Source organism: Meles meles, chromosome 2 (genome assembly GCF_922984935.1).
Source record: "Meles meles chromosome 2, mMelMel3.1 paternal haplotype, whole genome shotgun sequence".
Lineage (NCBI taxonomy): Eukaryota > Metazoa > Chordata > Mammalia > Carnivora > Mustelidae > Meles > Meles meles.
Genome location: NC_060067.1, coordinates 106,970,198 through 106,992,202, shown reverse-complemented (window position 1 = coordinate 106,992,202; position 22,005 = coordinate 106,970,198). Strand labels below are relative to the sequence as shown.

At 37.5% G+C, this 22,005-nt stretch overlaps 2 protein-coding genes across 3 annotated transcripts in view; both read right to left on the bottom strand.

The window, feature by feature from the left end:
- SLC9B1 (solute carrier family 9 member B1) overlaps positions 1-1,429 on the bottom strand; it is a 72,219-nt gene extending 70,790 nt beyond the window's left edge. The window contains exon 1 of the mRNA XM_045996482.1: positions 1,347-1,429. The gene's annotated coding sequence lies outside the window, so the exon portion shown is untranslated. The remainder of the gene's footprint in view (positions 1-1,346) is intronic.
- A 6,728-nt stretch (positions 1,430-8,157) lies between these two features.
- SLC9B2 (solute carrier family 9 member B2) overlaps positions 8,158-22,005 on the bottom strand; it is a 50,444-nt gene continuing 36,596 nt past the window's right edge. Inside the window, exons 9-12 of one of the 2 annotated variants that reach the window (XM_045997247.1) lie at positions 21,711-21,860; positions 15,373-15,481; positions 12,417-12,553; positions 8,158-8,737 (exon numbers count right to left, since the gene is read on the bottom strand). In XM_045997247.1, the coding sequence (XP_045853203.1) occupies positions 8,516-8,737; positions 12,417-12,553; positions 15,373-15,481; positions 21,711-21,860 (618 nt within the window). In that variant the 3' untranslated portion in view covers positions 8,158-8,515. Of the gene's footprint in view, positions 8,738-12,416; positions 12,554-14,661; positions 15,482-21,710; positions 21,861-22,005 lie in introns of those variants that run through there. The other variant, XR_006817380.1, reaches the window with a different exon arrangement.

The window sequence follows — 22,005 nt, the reverse complement described above, 5'->3', positions numbered from 1 at the left end:
AACAGGGATCTTGCCGGTCTTTCTTACCATTATATTCAGAATAATGGCAAAATATTAGCTCCCTAAAGATAACTTATTGAATGCCTGTTCCGGAGTGAGTCACTCAACCTCTCTCACATTTGCGAACTTCCTAGGCCTAGACTTAGCTCTGCGTCCAGAGAATACAAAGGTGTATAAGGCAGGGTTCCTTGAGGATCTCATCCATTTATTCCTTCAACAAATATTTACTGAATGTATATTATACTAAGTTCCAGGTACTGTTTAATCTGTGTTTAGTTCCCTCCTCAGTAAACTGGAATTTTGTGAACCAACTCCATCTCACAGAAATGTATAAACAGGATGAATATGCAAATAATGTACAAAATGAGATGTAGCATAAACATGTTATTTATATAGTACCACTACTGCACATGCCTCTTTCCTTTTGTCCGGTAATGGGTGGGAGCTCATGAAAAGAGCCAACTGATAAAAAGCTATATAAATTTTGGTACTCACAGAAGGCGATAAATATGAATGCCCTTTTCATAGGCACACAGTAACTAAACCATCCGGGGTCATGAATTCTTTAGTTGTGATAGTAACAAGTGTTAACTTCCCACAGTGCTGTTGCACAAATAACAATTCTATTTACCCTTATGGAGAATTAGGGAGTATGGGGGTCAATTGCCCCTCTCCCATTGCACCATCTAATTTTTCACAGACTCTAGGACACACATCGAGGGGTGTCAGGGACTTGGTAGGGCCTGCAGAGCACTTACGACTCCTGAATGATGTACTGGACACCTGGTGCACAGGTGGACACCTGTGCAACAACTGTCCTTAATTCTTCAAAAGCACTGATCTAAAGGGCTTGTCCCCTGTGATAAAGCCAACAGAAAGGGGCTGGGGACGGGGGAACGCAGAGGAGGGTAAATTAGGGAGGAAGGTCTTCCCGGGATAATAAGCAACGAATCCTGGAACACACCTCCAGTCACAAGAGCATGTTAAGGTTCATTTGCAGATAGTCACCGTTTGTACAACAGTCTGCCCTTAATAAAATTAATTTTGCAGTCAATCTTGACTGACAGACCTCTTTTGTCTTACTTGCCAATTACCTGTAAAACGAGAGAAACAGAGGAGGAAGGGAAAGAATAAAGAAGAGATGCGGGATGAGGGAGTACAGAAACGAGTCAGGGAGAGGGGAGAAAAGGGTTTGTGGCTGTTTCCCCAGCCTCGGAGATACACATCCTCCTGAAGTGGGAGGTAAGGAGTTCCTCAGGTCCACAAGAAGGGAAGGACCAAAGGAGACCCGGGACCAGGAGTGCCCAAGGGCCTGGAAAGGGAGAGTTGAGAAAAATGGACCGTACCTACAATTCCTTCAGCATCCCTCGCTACCCCAGGAGCGGCCCTGGCGCCCAGCAACCGCCGCGTACACCACGCGCCGCGCCGGCTGGGCAAAGCCGCCGAGACCCAACCCCCACGCGGGCAGCCGGGGCCACGCTTACTGCCGCTGACTCCGCAGAGGGCGGCGGGGCGGGGTCTGGGCGGGGTCTGGCGGGACGGGGCGGGGCTAGTGGCGGAAGCGCCTTTAAGCGGTGTGGTGGGAGCTGCGGCCTGCGGAGGTGAGGGTTTTGGGGTTTGCCGGGACCGACTGATGTGCTGTCAGTTTATTCGACCCTTTCCTTTCCACGTCTCTTGTGAATATTGATCTATTGGGTTGTCAAAGTCCAGGGACAGAGTAGACGTCAGCCAAAAGGCAGCACCAGGCGGCGGCACCTGCCAGAAGTGACTTGTCACAACTCACATTATGTTTCCTCTTAAGTCAGCTGAAATATCAGTTGTAAAAGAGAATAGTCTCTATGGATAAGACCGTCTGGGCTCAAATTTCAGCACTGCCACTCTATAGCTATGGAATGACAGACAAATAGGTAGCCGTCCCCAGCTTCCGTTTTCTCTGCTGTAAAGGACGCGGTTGCTGGTGGTGTGAGAAAAATGAACTGATACATGACAAGTGTCTGGAACAGGGCTTGGTACAAAGTAAACACTCAATGTCCTGTTACTACCAAAAAACCCATTTTTCCCCTCACATGAAATCTTATGTGGAGACCTTCATATGAAACGAAAGCAGAGTTAACCTAGGTGAGGGCGGGCCCCTAGAAGCTTTGGGTTCTTTCTTTCTTTCTTTCTTTCTTTTTTTTTTTTTTTTTGATTCTTTGGATTCTTAATCCTAAAGCTCCTCTGATGGAATCTCCAAGATTTCTAAAAGAAGATAAACAACTGTCATTGGATTAAGTCCAAATTTCTTATAAACTGCCCTTGTCTAACTTTGCTCCTGCTACTCCAAAGAACTTCAACTCCTGCACACACTGTAATCCTTTTAGCCTATGTGTGTTTTTTTTGAAGTTATTATTATTATTATTATTGAGAGAGAGAGTGTATGCCCAGGGGTGGAGGATAGGGGGTGGGGAATGGAGACAGGGCGGAGGGAGAGAAAATCCCAGGCAGGCTCCAGGCCTAGCACATAGCCCTAGGAGGTGCTCCAACCCAGACCCTGAGATCACCTTAGCCGAAATCAAGAGTAGGACGTTTAACGGACTCAAGCAGGCGTCCCTAAAGTTATTCTATCAAGAGTGTTCTCTTTCCCCTTTTCTTATTTATCCTTTAAAATCTGACTTAAATTACAGCTCTTTCTTGGGTGAAGAAATCTTTAGCATCCCAGCAAGGACTGAAAGTTATATTCTCCCTTATTTCAGGAGAGTAGACCAGATTTTTTTGTGATTATAGGATTAGGGAAATGCTTTGTTCTCCTGGCAGGGAAGGGAAAAGCAGGGTACTGGTAGCGGTAAAAATGGTAGCGTTGGTTAGGAAGGCTTTTGAGAGGATTCTGATAGCCTCCAGGGCCATGCTCTGTGCTCCAGAAGCAATGAACTACTTAAGAGCTTAGTGCTTTAGGGTCCATCTAAGGAGGATGGAGGCACATCAACAAGTGGGATTTTGGAATTCTCATCAGAAGGCTCAAGTCAGATTTAATTTGGGCTCATCATCTAAAACCTGTGTTACTTACTCCTAAAATGGTGCAAAGCAATTCCCACTGCTTACAAAGAACTGCATAAACTATTCATCTAGAAATACAATGTTCTGAAAGATTTAAAAAATAATGTCCTTCATTTATTTAAAGATAACATGATGAAAATTTAATAATGGTTCAAAAAACTTTGATGCATTTTTTTAATAAAAACTCAATAGTAACTTAATAATGAAGTTGATTACATGATTGCAACCATGTCATTGAAAACAAAACACTTTTGAGGAATGAGGAGAACCTTATTAATGACAGCATTTTTCACTAAATTTGACATGATAAAAATAGCTTTAAAATATCTTCTATATAAAAGGTTTTGTACATTGGGAAGCAATAAATTGAAAGGTGGTCAAGTAATAAAGATAGAAATGTGGTCAATGATCTACGTGGTACAATTAAACTGTCAATTTTCTTTTCTAATCCTCCTGTCACTAATTTTCTTTATCAACCTTAAGTGCCACTTATTTACTATATTCCAGGCTTTCCTATTTCAAACTTTCCTAATATGCCCACTCATGACCTAGTTGTTTCCTTCTTCACCTTACTCTCTAATATTAATACATCAATTTAAATTGAAGATCCAATTCTTGAAGGCAAGTATCATGTCTTATTCACATTTGTATTCTCCACAGTGTCCATTTCCCACTAGAATTCAAATTCCATTAAGCAGAGCCCTTGAACATCTTGGCCATTGCTGAATTCCTGGGTCTTTAACATAATTCCTGGCATACAGTAGAGTATCATGAGTGCAATCTGAGTGAGTGAATGAATGGATTTTAAAACATAAGCTACATGAAGGTAAAGATTTGTTAGTTTTATTCATTGCAAAATGAATATTTGACGATTACCAGGTGACTGAATGAGTATTTGAAAAGTTCAGTATTCATTATATACAATAAAAGTTCTTCAATCTGTGTATCTTCACAGAAGTCAAATATAAAGTATTTATGTTGCTTTTCACCTAATTCAGTGGATGATGTATCTTTAAGACATCCTTTGAACTGCAAGAGTAAAATGTAAAAGAATCAAAATAAAATGGATGTTTACATTGAGTAGTTTCAGTTTTGTTCCTTGTACTTTTCCATGCTCTAAATTTTCTGCAGTGAAATGTCTTATCTTGCAATCAGGAAAAAAATACTATTTTTAAAGAGTGTAAAGGATGAGATCATTTGCAAACGTGTGGCTGAGGAAACTTTTAGGACACCCAGGTCCAATCAAGGTTATCTGGAGTTAATAACAGAGAGAAAAATATTGGAATGTGAAAACAATTTAGAGCTGAAACCTCATCAGCCTGCCTCCCCGCCCCCCCCCCCCCAAAAAAAACCAAAAAACAAAAAACCTCTTGGAGGAGAGATGGATGGCACTGATCCTAGGGAAAAAAGGACATGGTAGAAGAAGTACTTAGAGTGATTTTTTTAGAAGTGTTCTTGAAGTATGACACCCTTGTTGTGGACTTTTTCCCCCAAATTCATATGTTGAAACCCTAATCCCCGATGTGCTGTTCTGTGAGCTGGGGCCTTTAGAGGTCATTAGGATTAAGTGAGGTCATGAGGGTGGGGCCCTTGTGATGGGATTAGTGTGCTTGTAAGGAAAGATATCAGAGAGTTTACATACTCCCCCTCTCCCACCCCATTCTCATCTCTTTCCCTACCACATGGGGACACAGCAAGAAGGAGGCCATAAGCAAGCTCAGAAGAGAGCCCTCAGCAGAACCTGATCATGCTAGCACCCTCACGTTGGACTTCCGTCCTTCAGAACTATGAGAAAATAATTGTGTGTTGTTTAAGTCACTCAGTCTGTGGTATCTTTTATAGCAGCCCAAGCAGACTAAGACAGAGCAAGGAGACTAAGATCTGAACTGTTATGTGGCAAGTGGTTTTCTATATCTAGAGGATTCCCTCAGTAATTCAGTCAGCAAATGTTCATTAATTGCTTACTGTATTTCATGCCATGTGCAAACTAGTAAGGATGCAAAGATGACCAAGACAAGTCTCTCACTCCTAAGGAGCTGATTTCATAGGAGACAAACATGTAGACAAACTGAAAAAAGGGTTATAAGTGTTCTGACAGAAGTATCTTCTCTTTTATATGTATCCCTTTTGTAGGATATATACATCCCTTTTATAGGGACTCAGGGGTAGAGTAATTGTTTCTATCTGTGGTTGGGGTGGGGTAGGTTTGGTTGGCCTGAGTCAATACTCTATGTCAAGTTAACTCTGAGTTCACCAACCAAGGGACAGCTGTGACTCACAATGTGGCGATAAACCTGAGGCTTCAATGGTGAGCCCTGCACAGGCCCATACTGGACATTTAGAGATTTTGATGGTGGCTGCTCATCGAGGAGAGAGAGAACTCGCTGCATGCTCTTCGAAATGGAACAGGCTATTGGCAGTGGCTAAATGGCTTCTTCCACCATTTCTACACTGTGAATTTCCACTTCTTATTCTTCTTTGGGAACTTGACTATTTATAACAACATTCTTATTGACTTATACCAGTTGTATTTTTTTTTAAGATTTTATTTATTTATTTGACAGAGATCTCAAGCAGGCAGAGAGGCAGGCAGAGAGAGAGAAAGGAGGAAGCAGGCTCCCCACTGACCAGAGAGCCCAGCGTGGGGCTTGATCCCAGGACACTGGGATCATGACCTGAGCCGAAGGCAGAGGCTTTAACCCACTGAGCCACCCAGGCGCCCCATACCAGTTGTATTTTTTTATAAGTTAATAAGCGTTTGGAGCCTGTTACTTTGACAAAAACTATTGGGGAATGTGGGACCTAGCACTAACTGCAGCACCCTTCTGGGTCACATGCCTTTTGCTGTCTAAGTCTTAATCATCCCCCACAGCCTAGCCAAGACCCTACTTTCTCTGGAAGCTGTGCCTAAACTGCACCACCCCTGGATTAGGTGGGTGCTCCTGTTATGAGCCTCCTAGACTCCCATATTTGCTGCATTATAGCACTTATCATACTGTTTTGAAATCTCTTATTTATCTCCTCCATCAGACTGACAGATCCTTAAGGACAGGAACAATAACAGTTTTGATGACGTGCTTAGGTCATCAAAAGCTTCCACTAAGTATTTGTTGAATGAATCTGGTTTTAGAGCCTGTCAAAATAGAGGACCAGATGAACATTGGGTTTACGTTGCTGCCACCAATGTACACCTAACCAATTAAGTTCAGTTTGAAATATCTATCTGAATTTTTGTGTAAATTAATACAATCCAAATAAAGAGCATAAACTAGAAGAAAGCACAGTACCACAGAGTAACCAACATCAGGCTGATGTAAAAATGAAGCTGTTATGGCTTCATAATATATAAGCTTAATAAAAATTAATCTGGTTTTAAACAGAGGTAAAAGTGATGGAGAAAGGATCTGGAAGAGTAGTCTAAGGACACAAGAGGAATGGATAGACTTTATGAAAATCAGCTTGGTAGGATCAGAATATTTATAATCTGTTCATTTAATACATTAAGGATCTGGAAGAGTAGTCTAAGGACACAAGAGGAATGGATAGACTTTATGAAAATCAGCTTGGTAGGATATTTATAATCTGTTCATTTAATACATTTTAAGATTAGACTGAACTTTGGATTCTGGGTTAAAGAGTTCAGAGTTCAGGGATATGAAAGTAAGTAATAAATGCTTCAGGGATACATACACAATGAAAAACACTGTGAACTATATTCAAACATGATTATTCTAGCAACTAGGCAGGAATTGACCTAGAGTCAAAGAGAATTTAAAGATGATACACAAAAGCAAAGATGGTCTGTTGAGTAAGTGGGATAAAATGTGACCTATGTAGATAAGCCTTTATTATTTTTTTTTTGTATAAGCCTTTATTCTACTGTCTTCTCTGCAAGCATGCCACAATGTTTGAAATTCTTGCCATAGAAATCACTCTTTCAGTTTAAGGTACTATCTTTAGAAAGCGTGCTAAAATTCAAGATTATGCTACTAAGTGATGGTAACATTCCATACAATGGTACCTCTGTCTCCCAAATCTGAACTTTTCTTTCTTCTAGGAATCTCACTAAAGAATGCTTAGTGGGAGGCAATAGTATCAGACCTCCACAGAGCTGGGTGTGGTCATCACCAGTAGAATGTAAGAGGAGATATGTCACCAAATTCACATCATTTACTCAAAAATAAATTGCTTGCCTTGGATTCACCCTCTCCACTTCTTCCTGAAGTCTAGAAAGGAGACATGGGAGAGATTCATCTTTAACCTGTCTTAGGGCTTAAGACATGTCACAGCCTCAAGATAGAAGGACATGGGTCTCTGAGGAAACCCATGAACTGACTAATCAAGACAGCATCAACCAGTCAGCCAGTTTCACGAAAGGGAAATAAATTTCTATTTTAAGTACTATATTTTTGTTTCCTCATTATAGCAGTTTACCTTACTCTAATTAATATTACATTCATGAGGTTGGCATAAATTTGACAATTAACTATCTCTCACCTACAGCAAAGGAAGAGCCTGAAGATGTGGGTCACAAGAAACAGATAAGAAAGGGCTGAACCACAGCACTCCTTAGGGGAAGGCAAACTCAGAGGCGCTGCTAAAATGGGAGACTCTGTGTTGTCCGTTAGGAGAAAGGATAAGGTCTTTGACATCTAGATAGGTGCAAGATGAAGAGCCAGTGAAGACACCTGGCATACTTGAAAATTTTGGTGGGACCAATCAGTTACAATAATTCACAGAAGGGTAGCAAGAGAGGTCGAAATGGAGAAGAGGCAGATTGGCACAGAAAGTGAGAGTAGAAACTGATGAAGGGTTGCATTATGGTATTTAAAAATAAAAGAGTAGAGAGGAGTCCAAAACATTTCAAGGTTTGAGTGGTCAGGTGACCATGAATCATGAAATTATGACGGTTAACAGTAAGTTAGATCAAGCTGCTGGTTAGTAGAACAGGATACTGAACTTGATCTTTTCCATGTTAATTTTAAATTGTGGGAGTGGGGAGCCTGGGTGGCTCAGTCTTTAAGTATCTGCCTTTGGCTCAGGTCATGATCCCAGGGTCCTAGGATCAAGCCCAGCATCCGGGTTCCTGCTCAGTGGGGAACCTGCTTCTCCCTCTCCCACTCCCCTGCTTGTGTTCTTTCTCTTGCTGCGTCTCTGTCAAATAAATAGGTAAAATCTTAAAAAAATAAATTGTGGTAGTACACTTTACTAAACATTTTAAGATACACAATGAAGAGGTATTTGAAAAAAAAAAAGAGGTCAAGAAATTAGGTTGGAGATGTAGAATATTACCACCAACATGAAAAGGACAGCTAAAAATGCTCTTTAAAGAAATAGCCACACTTTTGGTTCTATTACATTTAAAGTTTAAATATTACATATCTCAATATGCATCTAGATAACACAGACTTCGCTAGTTGGTAAAAGAAGTTTCTAGCAGCAGCTTTCTAATCATTACACTCAGCCTTGTCTCTTTTCACCTCTAAACTTGTATAGAGGTCTCTTCCTGAAATTCTTCACCTTTATTTTGATGTTCAGCTTTCCGGAGAAGCCTGGGACCCAGCAAACCAATGAGTAGACTTCCAATTGGGGCTGTGATGAGGATGGACAAAAATGCCACTGTCAACACATCCATTCCATATTCTTCTAACTGTTTCTCTCCATGTGATCTTGCTGTGTCCAAAGCCACAGATCCTATGGCAGCCTATAAAAGTTTAAAGGTTACAATGGAAACATAAGACAAGTACATAGAGAAAAGGTGAATTATTTTGTCATTTGCAAAAACAAATTACTGTTCTTTTGATCAGATAGGAAAGTTCTATTAGTCTTCTTTCAAAGTATACTGCAGTGGGTTTTGGTTATTTGAAAACTCTCCCTGCTTGGAGAAAGAATAATGATTTATATGTACCTATTTGCATAAGGTAGGGTTACAAAAATATCAGGTAAATATATGTCAAAACACAAGGCAAAGTCAGACTCATGATATTAATTAACTAGAACATGATACCATATATACTAAATTCCCTCTGAGTAAAGATGAGAGTTACTGGTCATCTCATTCTTTTATCTTTAGTAATTTCAAAGTAAGAAAAAAAAAAGATGAAAAAATGCAGTGATACTGGAAGATGGTGAAGTTTTAAATGAAAAAAAAAAAATCCATAAGAATAGGTACTGCTTTTAGAGGCTAACTAATTAAACATCATGAAACTTGAAAGTAAGAAGCTCCTTCAAAACTTGAAGTTAATCTCATTGGGCATTTAGTTAATTTTTGCCTCAGGAGTTGGTAAAATGTTTTATTTAAGATTTATTCTTTTGGAAAGTTTCATGAAAATTTTTATTCTCTTTTACAGGCAAAATGTAACATTAATGTACATGGGAAAATAACACATATGCATATATACATATATATTTTTTAAGATTTTATTTGACAGAGAGAGAGACAGCAAGAGCAGGCACACGTGCAGGGGGAGTGAGAGAGGGAAAGTAGGCTTCCTGCCCAGTAGGGAGCTGGATGTAGGTCCCTATTCCAGGACCCGACCCTGGGATCATGACCTGAGCCAAAGGCAGATGCTTAAAGACTGAGCCACCCAGGTGCCCTGGAAATAATATATTAAACAATCTGGTTACTCCCTTATTCCACAGAACACAACATTAGCCTCTACGACAATGAAACAGAAGAGAAAATATCAGTATGCATGAAACACATGACAGAGACTACTAATTGCCCACAAATATCTGAATATACTCTTCTATTATAGAACTCTTGAGTTTCAGCTGGTCATATTACTGTACAGATAGTTTTTCAGCCTTCTTTACAACTAGATGAACATACATTATTCAACATGTTCTTGATAATGTTTCCTTATTTTATATTGGCTTTGGTAGCAGGAGAGTGCCATCTTTCAAATTTTAATGTTTGGGAACTCATCTCTCATACCAAAGTTACTAGAATGATTATTTTGATATTTACCCACTAAAGTTACCAGAGGTAGTGAGGAACTTGAAGATACTCTGAGGGAGAAACTATTCCATCTATTGTACTACTAACCTCACAGTATTCATTTTTTAAAAACTTTTTAAAAATTAACATATAATGTATTATTAGCCCCAGGAGTACATGTCTGTGAATCGTCAGGCTTACACACTTCCCAGCACTCACCATAGCACATACCCACCCCAAGGTCCATAACCCAATCACCCTCTCCCTACCTTCCTTTCCCCTGCAACCCTCAGTTTGTTTTGTGAGATTAAGAGTCTCTTATAGTTTGACTCCCTTCTGATCCCATCTTGTTTCATTTTTTCCTTCCCTACCCCCCAACCCCCTGCTTTGCCTCTCAAATTCCTCATATCAGGGAGATCATACAATAGTTGTCTTTCTCTGATTGACTTATTTCACTAAGCATAATACCTTCTAGTTCCATCCACATCATTGCAGATGGCTAGATTTCATTTCCTTTGATGGCTGCATAGTATTCCATTGTGTATATATACCACATCTTCTTTATCCATTCATAAAGAAGGTTCTTGATGGACATGTAGGTTCTTTCCATAGTTTGGCTATTGACCTCAGAGTATTATCCATTATGTATGTCTCAGACTTCTTTGAAAGTCTCATGGAAATAAAACTTCTCTGGAATAATGCCAAAGCCCAAAGCCACACAAAATCTGGCTTATAATTATAGCGCATACATATCCCCCAAAACTTCCTAAATTTAGAACATCTCATTTTGGGGATGCCTGGGTGACTTAGTTAAGAATCTGACTCTTCAGGGGCGCCTGGGTGGCTCAGTGGGTTAAAGTCTCTGCCTTTAGCTCAGGTCATGATTCCAGGGTCCTGGGATCGAGCCCCACATCGGGCTCTCTGCTCAGCAGCAAGCCTGCTTCCCCCCTCTCTCTCTGCCTGCCTCTCTGCCTATTTGTGATCTCTCTCTGTCAAATAAATAAATAAAATCTTAAAAAAAAGAATCTGACTCTTCAATCGGAGAAAGACAACTATCATATGATCTCCCTGATATGAGGAAGTGGAGATGCAACGTGGGGGGTTTGGGGGGTAGGAAAAGAATAAATGAAACAAGATAGGATGGGGAGGGAGACAAACCATAAGAGACTCTTAATTTCACAAAACAAACTGAGGGTTGCTGGGGGGAGGGGGGTCGGGAGAGGGTAGTGGGGTTATGGACATTGGGGAGGGTATGTGTTATGGTGAGTGCTGTGAAGTGTGTAAACCTGGCGATTCACAGACCTGTACCCCTGGGGGCAAAAATACATTGTATGTTTATAAAAAATAAAAAATTAAAAAAAAAAAAAAAGAATCTGACTCTTGATTTGGCTCAGGACATGATCTCAGGGTCGTGAGGTTGAGCCCCAAGTAAGATTTTTTTTCCCTTGGCCCCTGCCCTGCTTGGGTGCATGCTCTCTCTCTCTCTCAAATAAATACATCTAAAACAAAAAAAGAGAACATCTGATTTTCATTTCATAAAACAAAAGTTTCCGTGTTTAAACAATTGCAAAATAATCAGAGAAGAGACAGTTTAATATTGTTTGCTATAATTAGTTTGAAAATCAAGAACATAATCAGAAATTTATTACGTTTGCAACAAATAATCTATACAGTTCTAATTTAATTAGTAATTAAATTCTACCAAATACATGGTTAATACTTTCAAGCACCTATCTCTTCATGCCTTATTCATTACAGTGCACAATTTTTGGGTCATGTGATTGATATATTCAACAGAAGTTTTAGCTAGTTTGAAAAATTTACTACCAATCAATAATCTAGAAAATCAATAAAGCATTTTCTCAGTTGCTTTTCAATAAATTTTCTCCTTTATATATAAAGATTGTGGCCAAGCTAACTGATCATCAATTATATTGACATTGAAGTATTTCCAAATACTAAGATGCACCATGCTATTTCTTTTTCACTCTCTTCTTGGAAGATATTGAAATGAAAAGGTTTAACAACTATCTTTCTGGGTGATTTACCCCTCTCTTTCTGCCTGCCTCTCTGCCTACTTGTGATCTCTCTCTCTCAAATAAATAAATAAAATCTTTAAAAAAAATAGAGGGCTCTGACTGATAAAAATTCAAACTCTTTCTTCCCATGACTACTGCTTTCTAGTTAGTGTGGGAATTTATTGGCTTTTTAGTTGATTAAAATAAAGCTGGTGATCTAGATAAATTTAAATGAGCCATCATATTTAGGAAATCAATATATGTAAAATAAAACTTTTAAAGAATAGATTAGTATAAACCCTTCTCACAAATCAAATTTAGATTACATCTTTTCCACCAAATTTGAATAAACCCTCTTATTTAAAATTTTAGGATGTCATATAGCAATAGGAGTTAAAATGTTACGCCATCCAATCCATCATTACCTGGACTGTGGCCTTTGGAAGCCATGCAAAAGAAATAAATATCTTTTCCTTGATGTTAAAACCAGCAAAACACACCATCAAAAACGTAGTAAAAATTCTTATCAATACTGCAATGCCCAGGATGGCAACACAAAGGCCTGTAAGAAATATTTAATTTTTAGACACAATAAAGTATTGGGGGAGAAACTGTACCTCATGCTTATTGATTCAAAATACGATCAACTATAATTATCTAAACATATTAAAAATTAAGAAGACAAAAAATGGTTAGGCATAATTTATCAAAACACAATAACAAGGATCAAACATTGATTTAAAAGAAGGTATTTTTCATAGATTAAGCCAGAAATTAATTAAACAATTTATATTATAACGGAGATACGAATGTTATTTCTCTCATGCTTTATAGTATGAACCAAACATTCTTCCATGTGTTTATTCAACATCAACTTATTAAATGATAACAGGATTTGGACTAGGTATTGGGTATACAAAAATGTATAATGTACAGACTTTGTTTGCCTCTATGAACTCCAAAGTCAGAGGAAAACAGAAACATAAACAAATAATTAATGTACTATAAGGTACATACAGTATAAACATATTGGTAAGAGGTCATAGAACAGAAAAAGGTAATATTTTCATTAAAATGGTTGAGAATTGTTTATGGAGTATAAACCAGAGGTGATATTAAAGATATTTATTAGCCAAGATGAAAGCAATCAGTCAATCAGAACAGAACTGGCGGGGCACCGACCCATCAGAATAGACACTCGCTGTCTACACCTGTTTCACCATATTGGTGTATACACTGAGTACCCATTAGCCTAGGTGCACATGTACAGCTACTTCATCCCATCCTTTAGAATCCTTTGCTGTTAAAGATAAGTTCATCTTGATTTCCACCCTGGGGACTGTGACTAGGCTACTGAACCTGAGAAAGGCACAGCTAAGGTGACTGCTAATATGGTGATTTTCTAAAAAGTAGCATTTGTTAAGTGTTTACTCTGTCCCAGTTTCTGTATTAAAATTTAAGTGCATTCAGCACCTAACTCTTACAATCGGTGGGGTAATCTTTCTTATTTTACAATTGGAAAAAATGAAGTTTAGGAAGGATAAATGACTTTCTCAAGTTCAAAAGGCCAGTAAAACAGATAATAAAACCAGATAGACATAGCCAGAGGACTTATGAATCTGCAATATGGCTTCTTTATAGAAAGGTGTTGTGGCTTTTTATTGAGGGATATTGCTCAATCCCTCAATGGTTTTCAAAAGTTGGTAGGTTTTCAAAAGCACTTATTGCCTGAAGTGCAAAAAACAAAAGAGATTATACCATTGCCAGCAGAGAGCATTGAAGGTTTGGGGAGAAGAGGATTTAGAAATTTTGAACGTACCGAGTTTGAAGTTTTGTGAGATTTACAAGTAGTGATGTTCAATCAGCAATTAGATACACTGATTTAGAGATAAAGATTTTGGAATTATGTGGTTTATAATCAAAGCTACTGAATGTAGATAAGCTCAGAAAAATGACATAGAGAGAGAAGCTTAGAAACCTTTGGAACAACCCTGATGAAGAGCGGCATTTAAGCTATATGTAGCGTAAGTGAGGACTCAGAGTGCACTGAAAATATGAAGTTTCAGAATTCAATGTAAAACATGTTTTAAAGAGATCAATAGCATCAAATGCTGGTGAGTTATCAAGTAAAAAAAAAGACTGATAAGTATTCAGTGTACTTAGCAATATAACTTTGGTGGGAGCAGGGTCAGTTGTGTGATGGGCATAAGCTGGGCTGAAATGTATTGAAGAAGAGAGTGAGAATTAAAATGGAAAAGGGAAATAAAATTACCTCTTCGGAAAAGTTCGAAAAGAGGAGTAAAAACAAAGTGTGGTGGGTGAAGGGACAAGTTGAGTGGAAAAAGGAATATGTATATATATATTATGTATATATATGTTATGTATATATATATATATAATTGTGGTAAAATATGCATAACAAAGTTTACCATCTTAATCATTTTTTTGAGCCACCCAGGCACCCTCCATCTTAATCATTATTAATTGTGCAGTTCAGTAGCATTAAGTTGAACATTCACATTTTTGTGTAACCAATCTCTAGCATTTTTTCATCTTGCAAAACTGATTAAACATTAAACATTAATGTTAAACAACACTTCATTTCCCCCTCCCCCAAGGCCCTGGCAACTACCATTCTACTTTGTTTCTATGATTTGACTACCTGGATACCTCATATAGGTGGAATCACACAGTATTTGTCTTTTGGTGACAAATGTCCTCCAGGTTCATCCACATTGTAGCATGTATTGGAATGGAAAGACATTATTTTAAGACAGGAGAGATTAGAATTTATTTAAATTCTGAAGAGGAGAAAACTGTGACATGGGAATAGGCGAAGAATCTATGTATGAGGTCCTGAAGGAGGTAGTGGGAGATGGGATTCCCAGTAAAGATGGAAGAATATGGAATGAGTGGAATGGAGGAAATAATGAGTATATGTGCGCAAATAAATTTTTAAGTGCAGTGTTATGAAATCAAAAGTTTTAATATGATGGCTTTAGAATGTATGAATAAATGAATGAATGAATGAATGAATGAATGAACATTTTTGTTCCATGGATAAATATTATAGAAATGATGAATAATTCTGGTCCTTGATCAGAACAAGTCTAATTGAATGTTTTTGTCCTTGGAAAAAAAAAATTTAAGACCTGCATCTTCTGGATAGTAGTTAGTAGTGTTACTTTTCTTTACAAGGAATAACATTAAAGGTATAAAATTTATGCCCGAGATTGACAAAAATTATTTTCTGGCCAACTGCTCTAAGAGACATAGATTATTATTAACTTTTTCTATAATTGTGATAATAACTATACCTACTAAAGGTATTCCACTGAATAAAAGTTGATTTTAGCAAATGTACTACTTTGAAATTCTTACCTACAGTTTCTGGCCTGAGAGATGCAATAGATACTTCTGCTCCAATCAGTCCGAAGAGAAGAGGCTGAAAGATGTACCAGGCACCTGCAATAATTTTTTCAACCTCCGCCTAAAAGAAACACCACTTGTTTTATTATTGTAATACTTTAGACTATTTGAATATCAGACATGTGCATATATACTCTAAAACTTAAAAATGGGAGATGAATAAAAATGTATCTTCTTAATGCTTTTTCATAACTTCAAAACTAAAATGTATGTGCTTATAAAGATAATGAAGTCATGGAGTCATCAAATAGGCTAAGTGTAAAAGAGAACAGGGGAATGAAGACTATGTTGTCCACACTTAATGTTAAGGTTACGTTAGAGCCAGGAGGGGCAAGATGGTGGAGAAGGAGGAGACCCTGTTTCAACCGGTCCCCTAAAGTGAGCTAAATATCTACCAGAACACTCTGAACACTCATGAAATCAGCCTGAGATGTAAGGCTACTTTACACATCCGTTTGCTCTAATAGTAAGAATCTTTAAGAACATAAATCACTTTCAAGGATAGACAAAAGAAGAAAATTAGCAGAAATGGAGGTTTTATCATGACTTCAATCTCTATTTAAGCTGATACTTCCCTTCTCAGACAGAAGAACATTTCAAGATTCAGGAGATTCAAAATATGTCAGAAAAACCATCCCACAAGTACAAAAGTTTGTCAGAAGCAGCACTGTATTTGAAAATAGATTGGGGGGGGGGGAGAATATGACAGAGACTTTCAAAAAGTGAGTGTATTTGAGGTAAATATTAAAAAGAAAAGTACCTAGTTCTTTTACTGGGTTGTGAGATTACACTGACCTACATAATCAGCTGGGCTTCAGGCAATGCTGGCAAAACTATGACAATTGCAGACAAACAGATACTGTGTTGTGGCTTATAACAATCTTTTCTTTATCAACCATATAGTTTTCAGAAGAGTAATGTGACTAGAACTCATCAATAAGTTTCCCTTATTTATTTTTTTATCCTATCATTAATGAATTCAGAGACTTAATTTTAAATTGCAAAGCATAGCAATGTGTTTTTAATACACTTGGTATGTGTTTTCAAATAGATGTCAAAATACATAAATGTGCCCTGCACAAGAATGCTACAGTTGTATTACAGAGTAGTACACTCTGCAGTCGGGTAAACCTGACTTGAATCTCAGTGCCACTTTCTAATTTTGTGACCTTGAACATGTTGTTTTATTATGTCTTTCTGATTTATAGTCTCTATAAAATGGAAATGGTAATACTTTTTAATTTTTTTGTGCTTGAAAATAAATGAGAATATCCACTTAGTGCCTAGCATAGAACTATACAAACTGGCAATAAAATTTTATTAAAAAATGGGCAGAGGACATGAACAGACATTTTTCCAAAGAAGACATACAGGTGGCTAAGAGAGATATGAAAAGATGCTCAATGTCACTGATCATCAGGAAAATACAAATCAAAAAAACAAGATATCATCTCATACCTGTCAGAAAGGCTAAAATTAACAATACATGAAACAACAGGTTGTTGGCAAAGATGTGGAGAAAGGGGAACCCTCTTATGCTGTTGGTGGGAATGAAAACTGGTGCAACCACTCTGGAGAACAGTATGGACATTCCTCAAAAAGTTAAAAATAGAACTACCCTATGACCCAGCAATTGCACTACTGGGTGTTTACCTAAACGGTACAAAAATATTGATTTGAAGGGATACATGCATCACGATGTTTATAGCAGCATTATCAATGATAGCAAATTATAGAAAGAGCCCAAATGTCCATTGACTGATGAATGGGTATAGAAGAGGTGGAATATATATATAATAGAATATTACTAAGCCATGAAAAAGAATGAAATCTTGCCATTTTCAAAGACATGGATGTAGTTACAGAGTAGTGCTATGCTAAGCTAGATAAGTCAGTCAGAGACAAATACCATATGATTTCACTCATATGTGGACTTTCTCCATTCCTTTGAAGCCCATCCATCTGTTCTATCTTTCTCATGGCCTCAATACACTTCTCTAGACAATGCTCCAGGCAGTCCCTAACATCCCTCTCTCCTCTGAAGCAAGACCATTCAATTATACTTGTCCTAACTTTGTAATCACATCCTTGTAGAGTGAGAGCCTCCCACTTGAGTGTTCTTTGCTCACAAGGAAATTATGTCTCTAGTATACCTCTACAGAGATTCACTCAACTGAATTTGAATATATACCTAGCCTCAAGCTTTATAACCCTCACATATTTTTCCATATGGCACTATTTTAAGTTTAGTCACTTTGAACAGTTGTTTCCAGGTTGTCCAAAATGATATATCTGCATTTAGTTAGGTCAGCTACATCTAATTTCGTCATTAAATAGAACAGCATTTGCTCCTGTCAAGTTCAAATCTACAAAAATGTAACTTGAAATTAAAATTAGTGAATGGCCATCAGCTAATTTCCATTCTACATATGGAGAAATAATCTTAATAATTTTGAAAATCAGTAAGAAAAACCAAAACAATCTTTTAAAAATGGACACAAACTTTTGAACAAATTGGTTAGTAAGCAAAGGAAAAGATGATTAACTTCTCTCATAAAAAATGTAAATCAGATCAATAATGAGATACATTTTCACCTCTCAGGTTAGCAAAATATCTGATTTTTAATAATTTCTTCAGAGAAATAGATCCCTGGGAGATAGCAGGAAGATGGTGGAGCAGTAGGAGACCTTAGTTTTGTCCGGTCCCAGGAATTCAGCTAGATAGCTATGAAATCATCCTGAACACCTGTGAACTCAAGTGGAGATCTAAGAAAAGAATTGCTGCAATTCTACAAATGGAAAAGCTACCACTTTCTGCAAGGTAAGAAGTATGAAGAAGTGAATCAGAGACGATATATCAGAAGATAAACTCCAGGGGGAGGGAGCCTCTGTAGGCCAGCTACAAGAAAGTGATATAGCATGGAGTGCAAAATCAGAACTTTTAGAAGTCTGCTGTGGTGAGGGATGTCCTCATGTCCCCACCTGAAAGGCACTCAGGTGGTGAAATGGGGTGGAATTCTTGGTGGGACAGTGTGGTCTCAGGATCCTGGAGTTACAGAAAGAGCCACAACCAATTGGGATTTATTTCTGGGCTGCAAGGGTAGTATAACATCCGCAAATCAATTAATGTGATACACTACATTAATAAAAGAAAGGATAAGAATCATATGATCTAATCAATAGATCCAGGAAAAGCATCTGACAAAGTATAGCATTCTTTCTTAACACTCTTCACAGTGTAGGGAATAGGGGAAAAGACCTCAATATCATAAAAGCCATCTATGAAAAGCCCATAGCAAATATCATTCTCATTGAGAGAAAGCTGAGAACTTTTCCCCTAAGGTCAGGAACACAATAGGAATGTCCACTATCACCACTGTTGTTTAACATAGACATACTAGGAGCTCTAGCCTCAGCAATAAGGCAACAAAAAGAAATATAAGGCACCTGATTGGCAAAGAAGAAGTCAAATTCTCACTCTTTACAGATGACATGATAAGCTATGTGGAGAACTCAAAAGATTCCATCCCCAAATTGCTAGAACTCATATAGGAATTCAGCAAAGTGGCCAGATATAAAAATGAACACACAGAAATCTGTTGCATTTCTATACACTAACAATGAGACAGAAGAAAGATAAATTAAGGAGTCAATCCCATTTACAATTGCACCAAAAACCATAAGATACCTAGGAATAAACCTAACCAAAAAGTCAAAGGATCTGTACTCTGAACACTGCAGGCCATTCTGAAAGAAATTGAGGAAGACACAAAGAAATGGAAAAACATTTCATGTTCATGGATTGGAAGAACAAATATTGTTAAAGTGTCTCTGCTACCTAGAGTAGTCTGTACATTCAATGCAATCCCTATCAAAATATCATCAGCTTTTTTCATAGAGCTGGAACAAATAATCTTAAAATTTGTATGGGACCAGAAAGACCAAATGAATGTTGAAAAAGAAAACTAAAGCTGTGGCATCACAATTCTGGACTTCAAGCTCTATTACAAAGCTGTAGTTATCAAAACAGTATGGCACAAAAACAGACACATAGATCAATGGAACAGAATAGAGAACCCAGAAATGGACCCTCAACTGTATGGTCAACTAATCTTCAACAAAGCAGGAAAGAATATCCAATGGAAAAAAGACAGCCTCTTCAAAAAATGGTGTTGGGAAAACTGGACAGCCACATGCAGAAGAATGAAAGTGGACTATTTTCTTACACCATATACAAAAAGAGACTCAAAATGGATGAATGACCTAAATGTGAGACAGAAATCCATCAAAATCCTAGAGGAGAACAGGCAGCAACTTCTGTGACCTCAGTCATTAAAACTTCTTGCTAGACATGTCTTCAGAGGCTAGGGAAACGAAGGCAATGAACTATTGGGACTTCATCAAGTTGAAAAGCTTTTGCACAGCAAAAGAAATAGTCGACAAAACCAAAAGACAACCGACAGAATAGGAAAAGATATTTGCAAATGGCATATCAGATAAAGGGTTAGTATTCAAAATCTATAAAGAACTTACCGAAGTCACCACCCAAAGAACAAATAATCCAATCAAGAAATGGGCAAAAGACATGAAGAGACATTTCTTCAAAGAAGACATACACATGGCCAACAGACAGCTGAAAAAATGCTCCATATCACTCAGCATCAGGGAAATACTAACCAAAACCACAATGAGATACTACACACGGTGATCAGAATGGCTAAAATTAACAAATCAGAAAAAGACAGATGTCAGTGAGGATGTGGAGAAAGAGGAACCCTTTTACACTGTTGGTAGGAATGCAAGCTGGTGCAGCCACTCTGGAAAACAGTGTGGAGATTCCTCAAAAAGTTGAAAATAGAGCTACCCTATGATCCAGCAATTGCATTACTGGGTATTTACCCCAAAGATACAAATGTAGTGATCCGAAGAGGCACCTGCACCCCAATATTTATAGCAGCAATGTCCACAATAACCAAACTAAGGAAAGAGCTCAGATGTCCACCAACAGATGACTGGATAAAAAAGATGGGGTATATATATATGTATATGTATATGTATATGTATATGTATATGTATATATGCATATATGTATATATACATACATATATATAATGGAATATTACACAGCCATCAAAAAGAATGAACTCTTGCCATCTGCAATGACATGGATGGAACTAGGGGGTATTATGCTAAGTGAACTAAGGCAATTAGAGAAAGACAATTAGCATATGACCCTACTCATACGTGGAATTTAAGAAAGAAAACAGAGGATCATAGAGGAAGGGAAGGAAAAGGAAAACAAGACAAATCAGAAAGGGAGACAAACCATAAGAGACTCTTAACTTTAGGGAACAAACTGAGGGTTGCTGGAGGAGAGGAGCTGGGAGAATGGGCTAAGTGGGTGATGGACATTAAGGAGGGCACGTGATATAATGTGCACTGAGTATTATATAACACTGATGAGTCACTGAACACTACCTCTGAAACTAATAATACGATAAATGTTAATTACCTGAGTTTAAATGAAAAAATAAATTTAAAGAAAGAAAAACAGATCATAGTCACACACTGTTGGTGAGAATATAAATTGGTGCAGTCTTTAAAAGGGTAAACTGATATTATTAAAAGTATCAATGTGCATTTTCTTTCATAGAGGAATTGTGTTCCTAGAAATTTATCCTGTAGATAAAGTATATTATATTTTGTTGATTTTCCCCTAATTTCTCATTTCTGAAATTAGGATGTCATATCATAGTTTAAAAACAGTATTGTTTTTCATTTTTGGTGGCATGTAAAATTCTTGGTGGTATGGTAAAATAATGGTGCTTTTTATACCTGCTGATGTCTTAGAGTTTATAAAATATGGCAGGATATTTTACATGGCAGGATATATAAAATATGGTAGGATATTTTATTGAAACAGTCTTTGTCTTAGCAGAAAACCAAAAACAATCCAAATATTTGTTAATAGGAGACTGGTTAATTATAATACAGCACACAATATAATACTCTATAGCTCTTACAAAGAGTAAGGAAGGCAGCATGGAAATATGACCATGATGTATTTAAGTAAAGATATCAAATTATAGATTTGTATATAAGGGGGATGTGTTTACATCCCCATGTGTTTACATCCCGCATGTGTTTACACATGGGATATATTTACACATGCATAGAAAATAGCTCTTATGATTAAATAATTTATTAACTCGATATGAAGAAAGTATCTGGAAAGAAAAAATTTATCTGATCAGAAATAACTTAAATGAGTAGAAGAATTTAAAATTCACCTTTTCGCTGGCCCATCTCAAGCCTGCAAGGAAGGACATGACCAATGTGCACAGTCCTCCTGACCCAGGGAAACCAAAATACACGCTGCTGAACACAGCTAGCACGGACAGCCCCAAAACAAGGAATGCTCTCTTCCACACAAGTTTGTCCTTGAGGAGAGAAAAGAGGTTGATTAGATCAATTGTTTCATATAGCTGATTTTTAAATGATTGATTTTTCTATATTCAGGACTTAGTGGGAAATCAAAATGTCTGTCCATGCCCATAAATGCATGCCGTAACATTTACTGTCTTT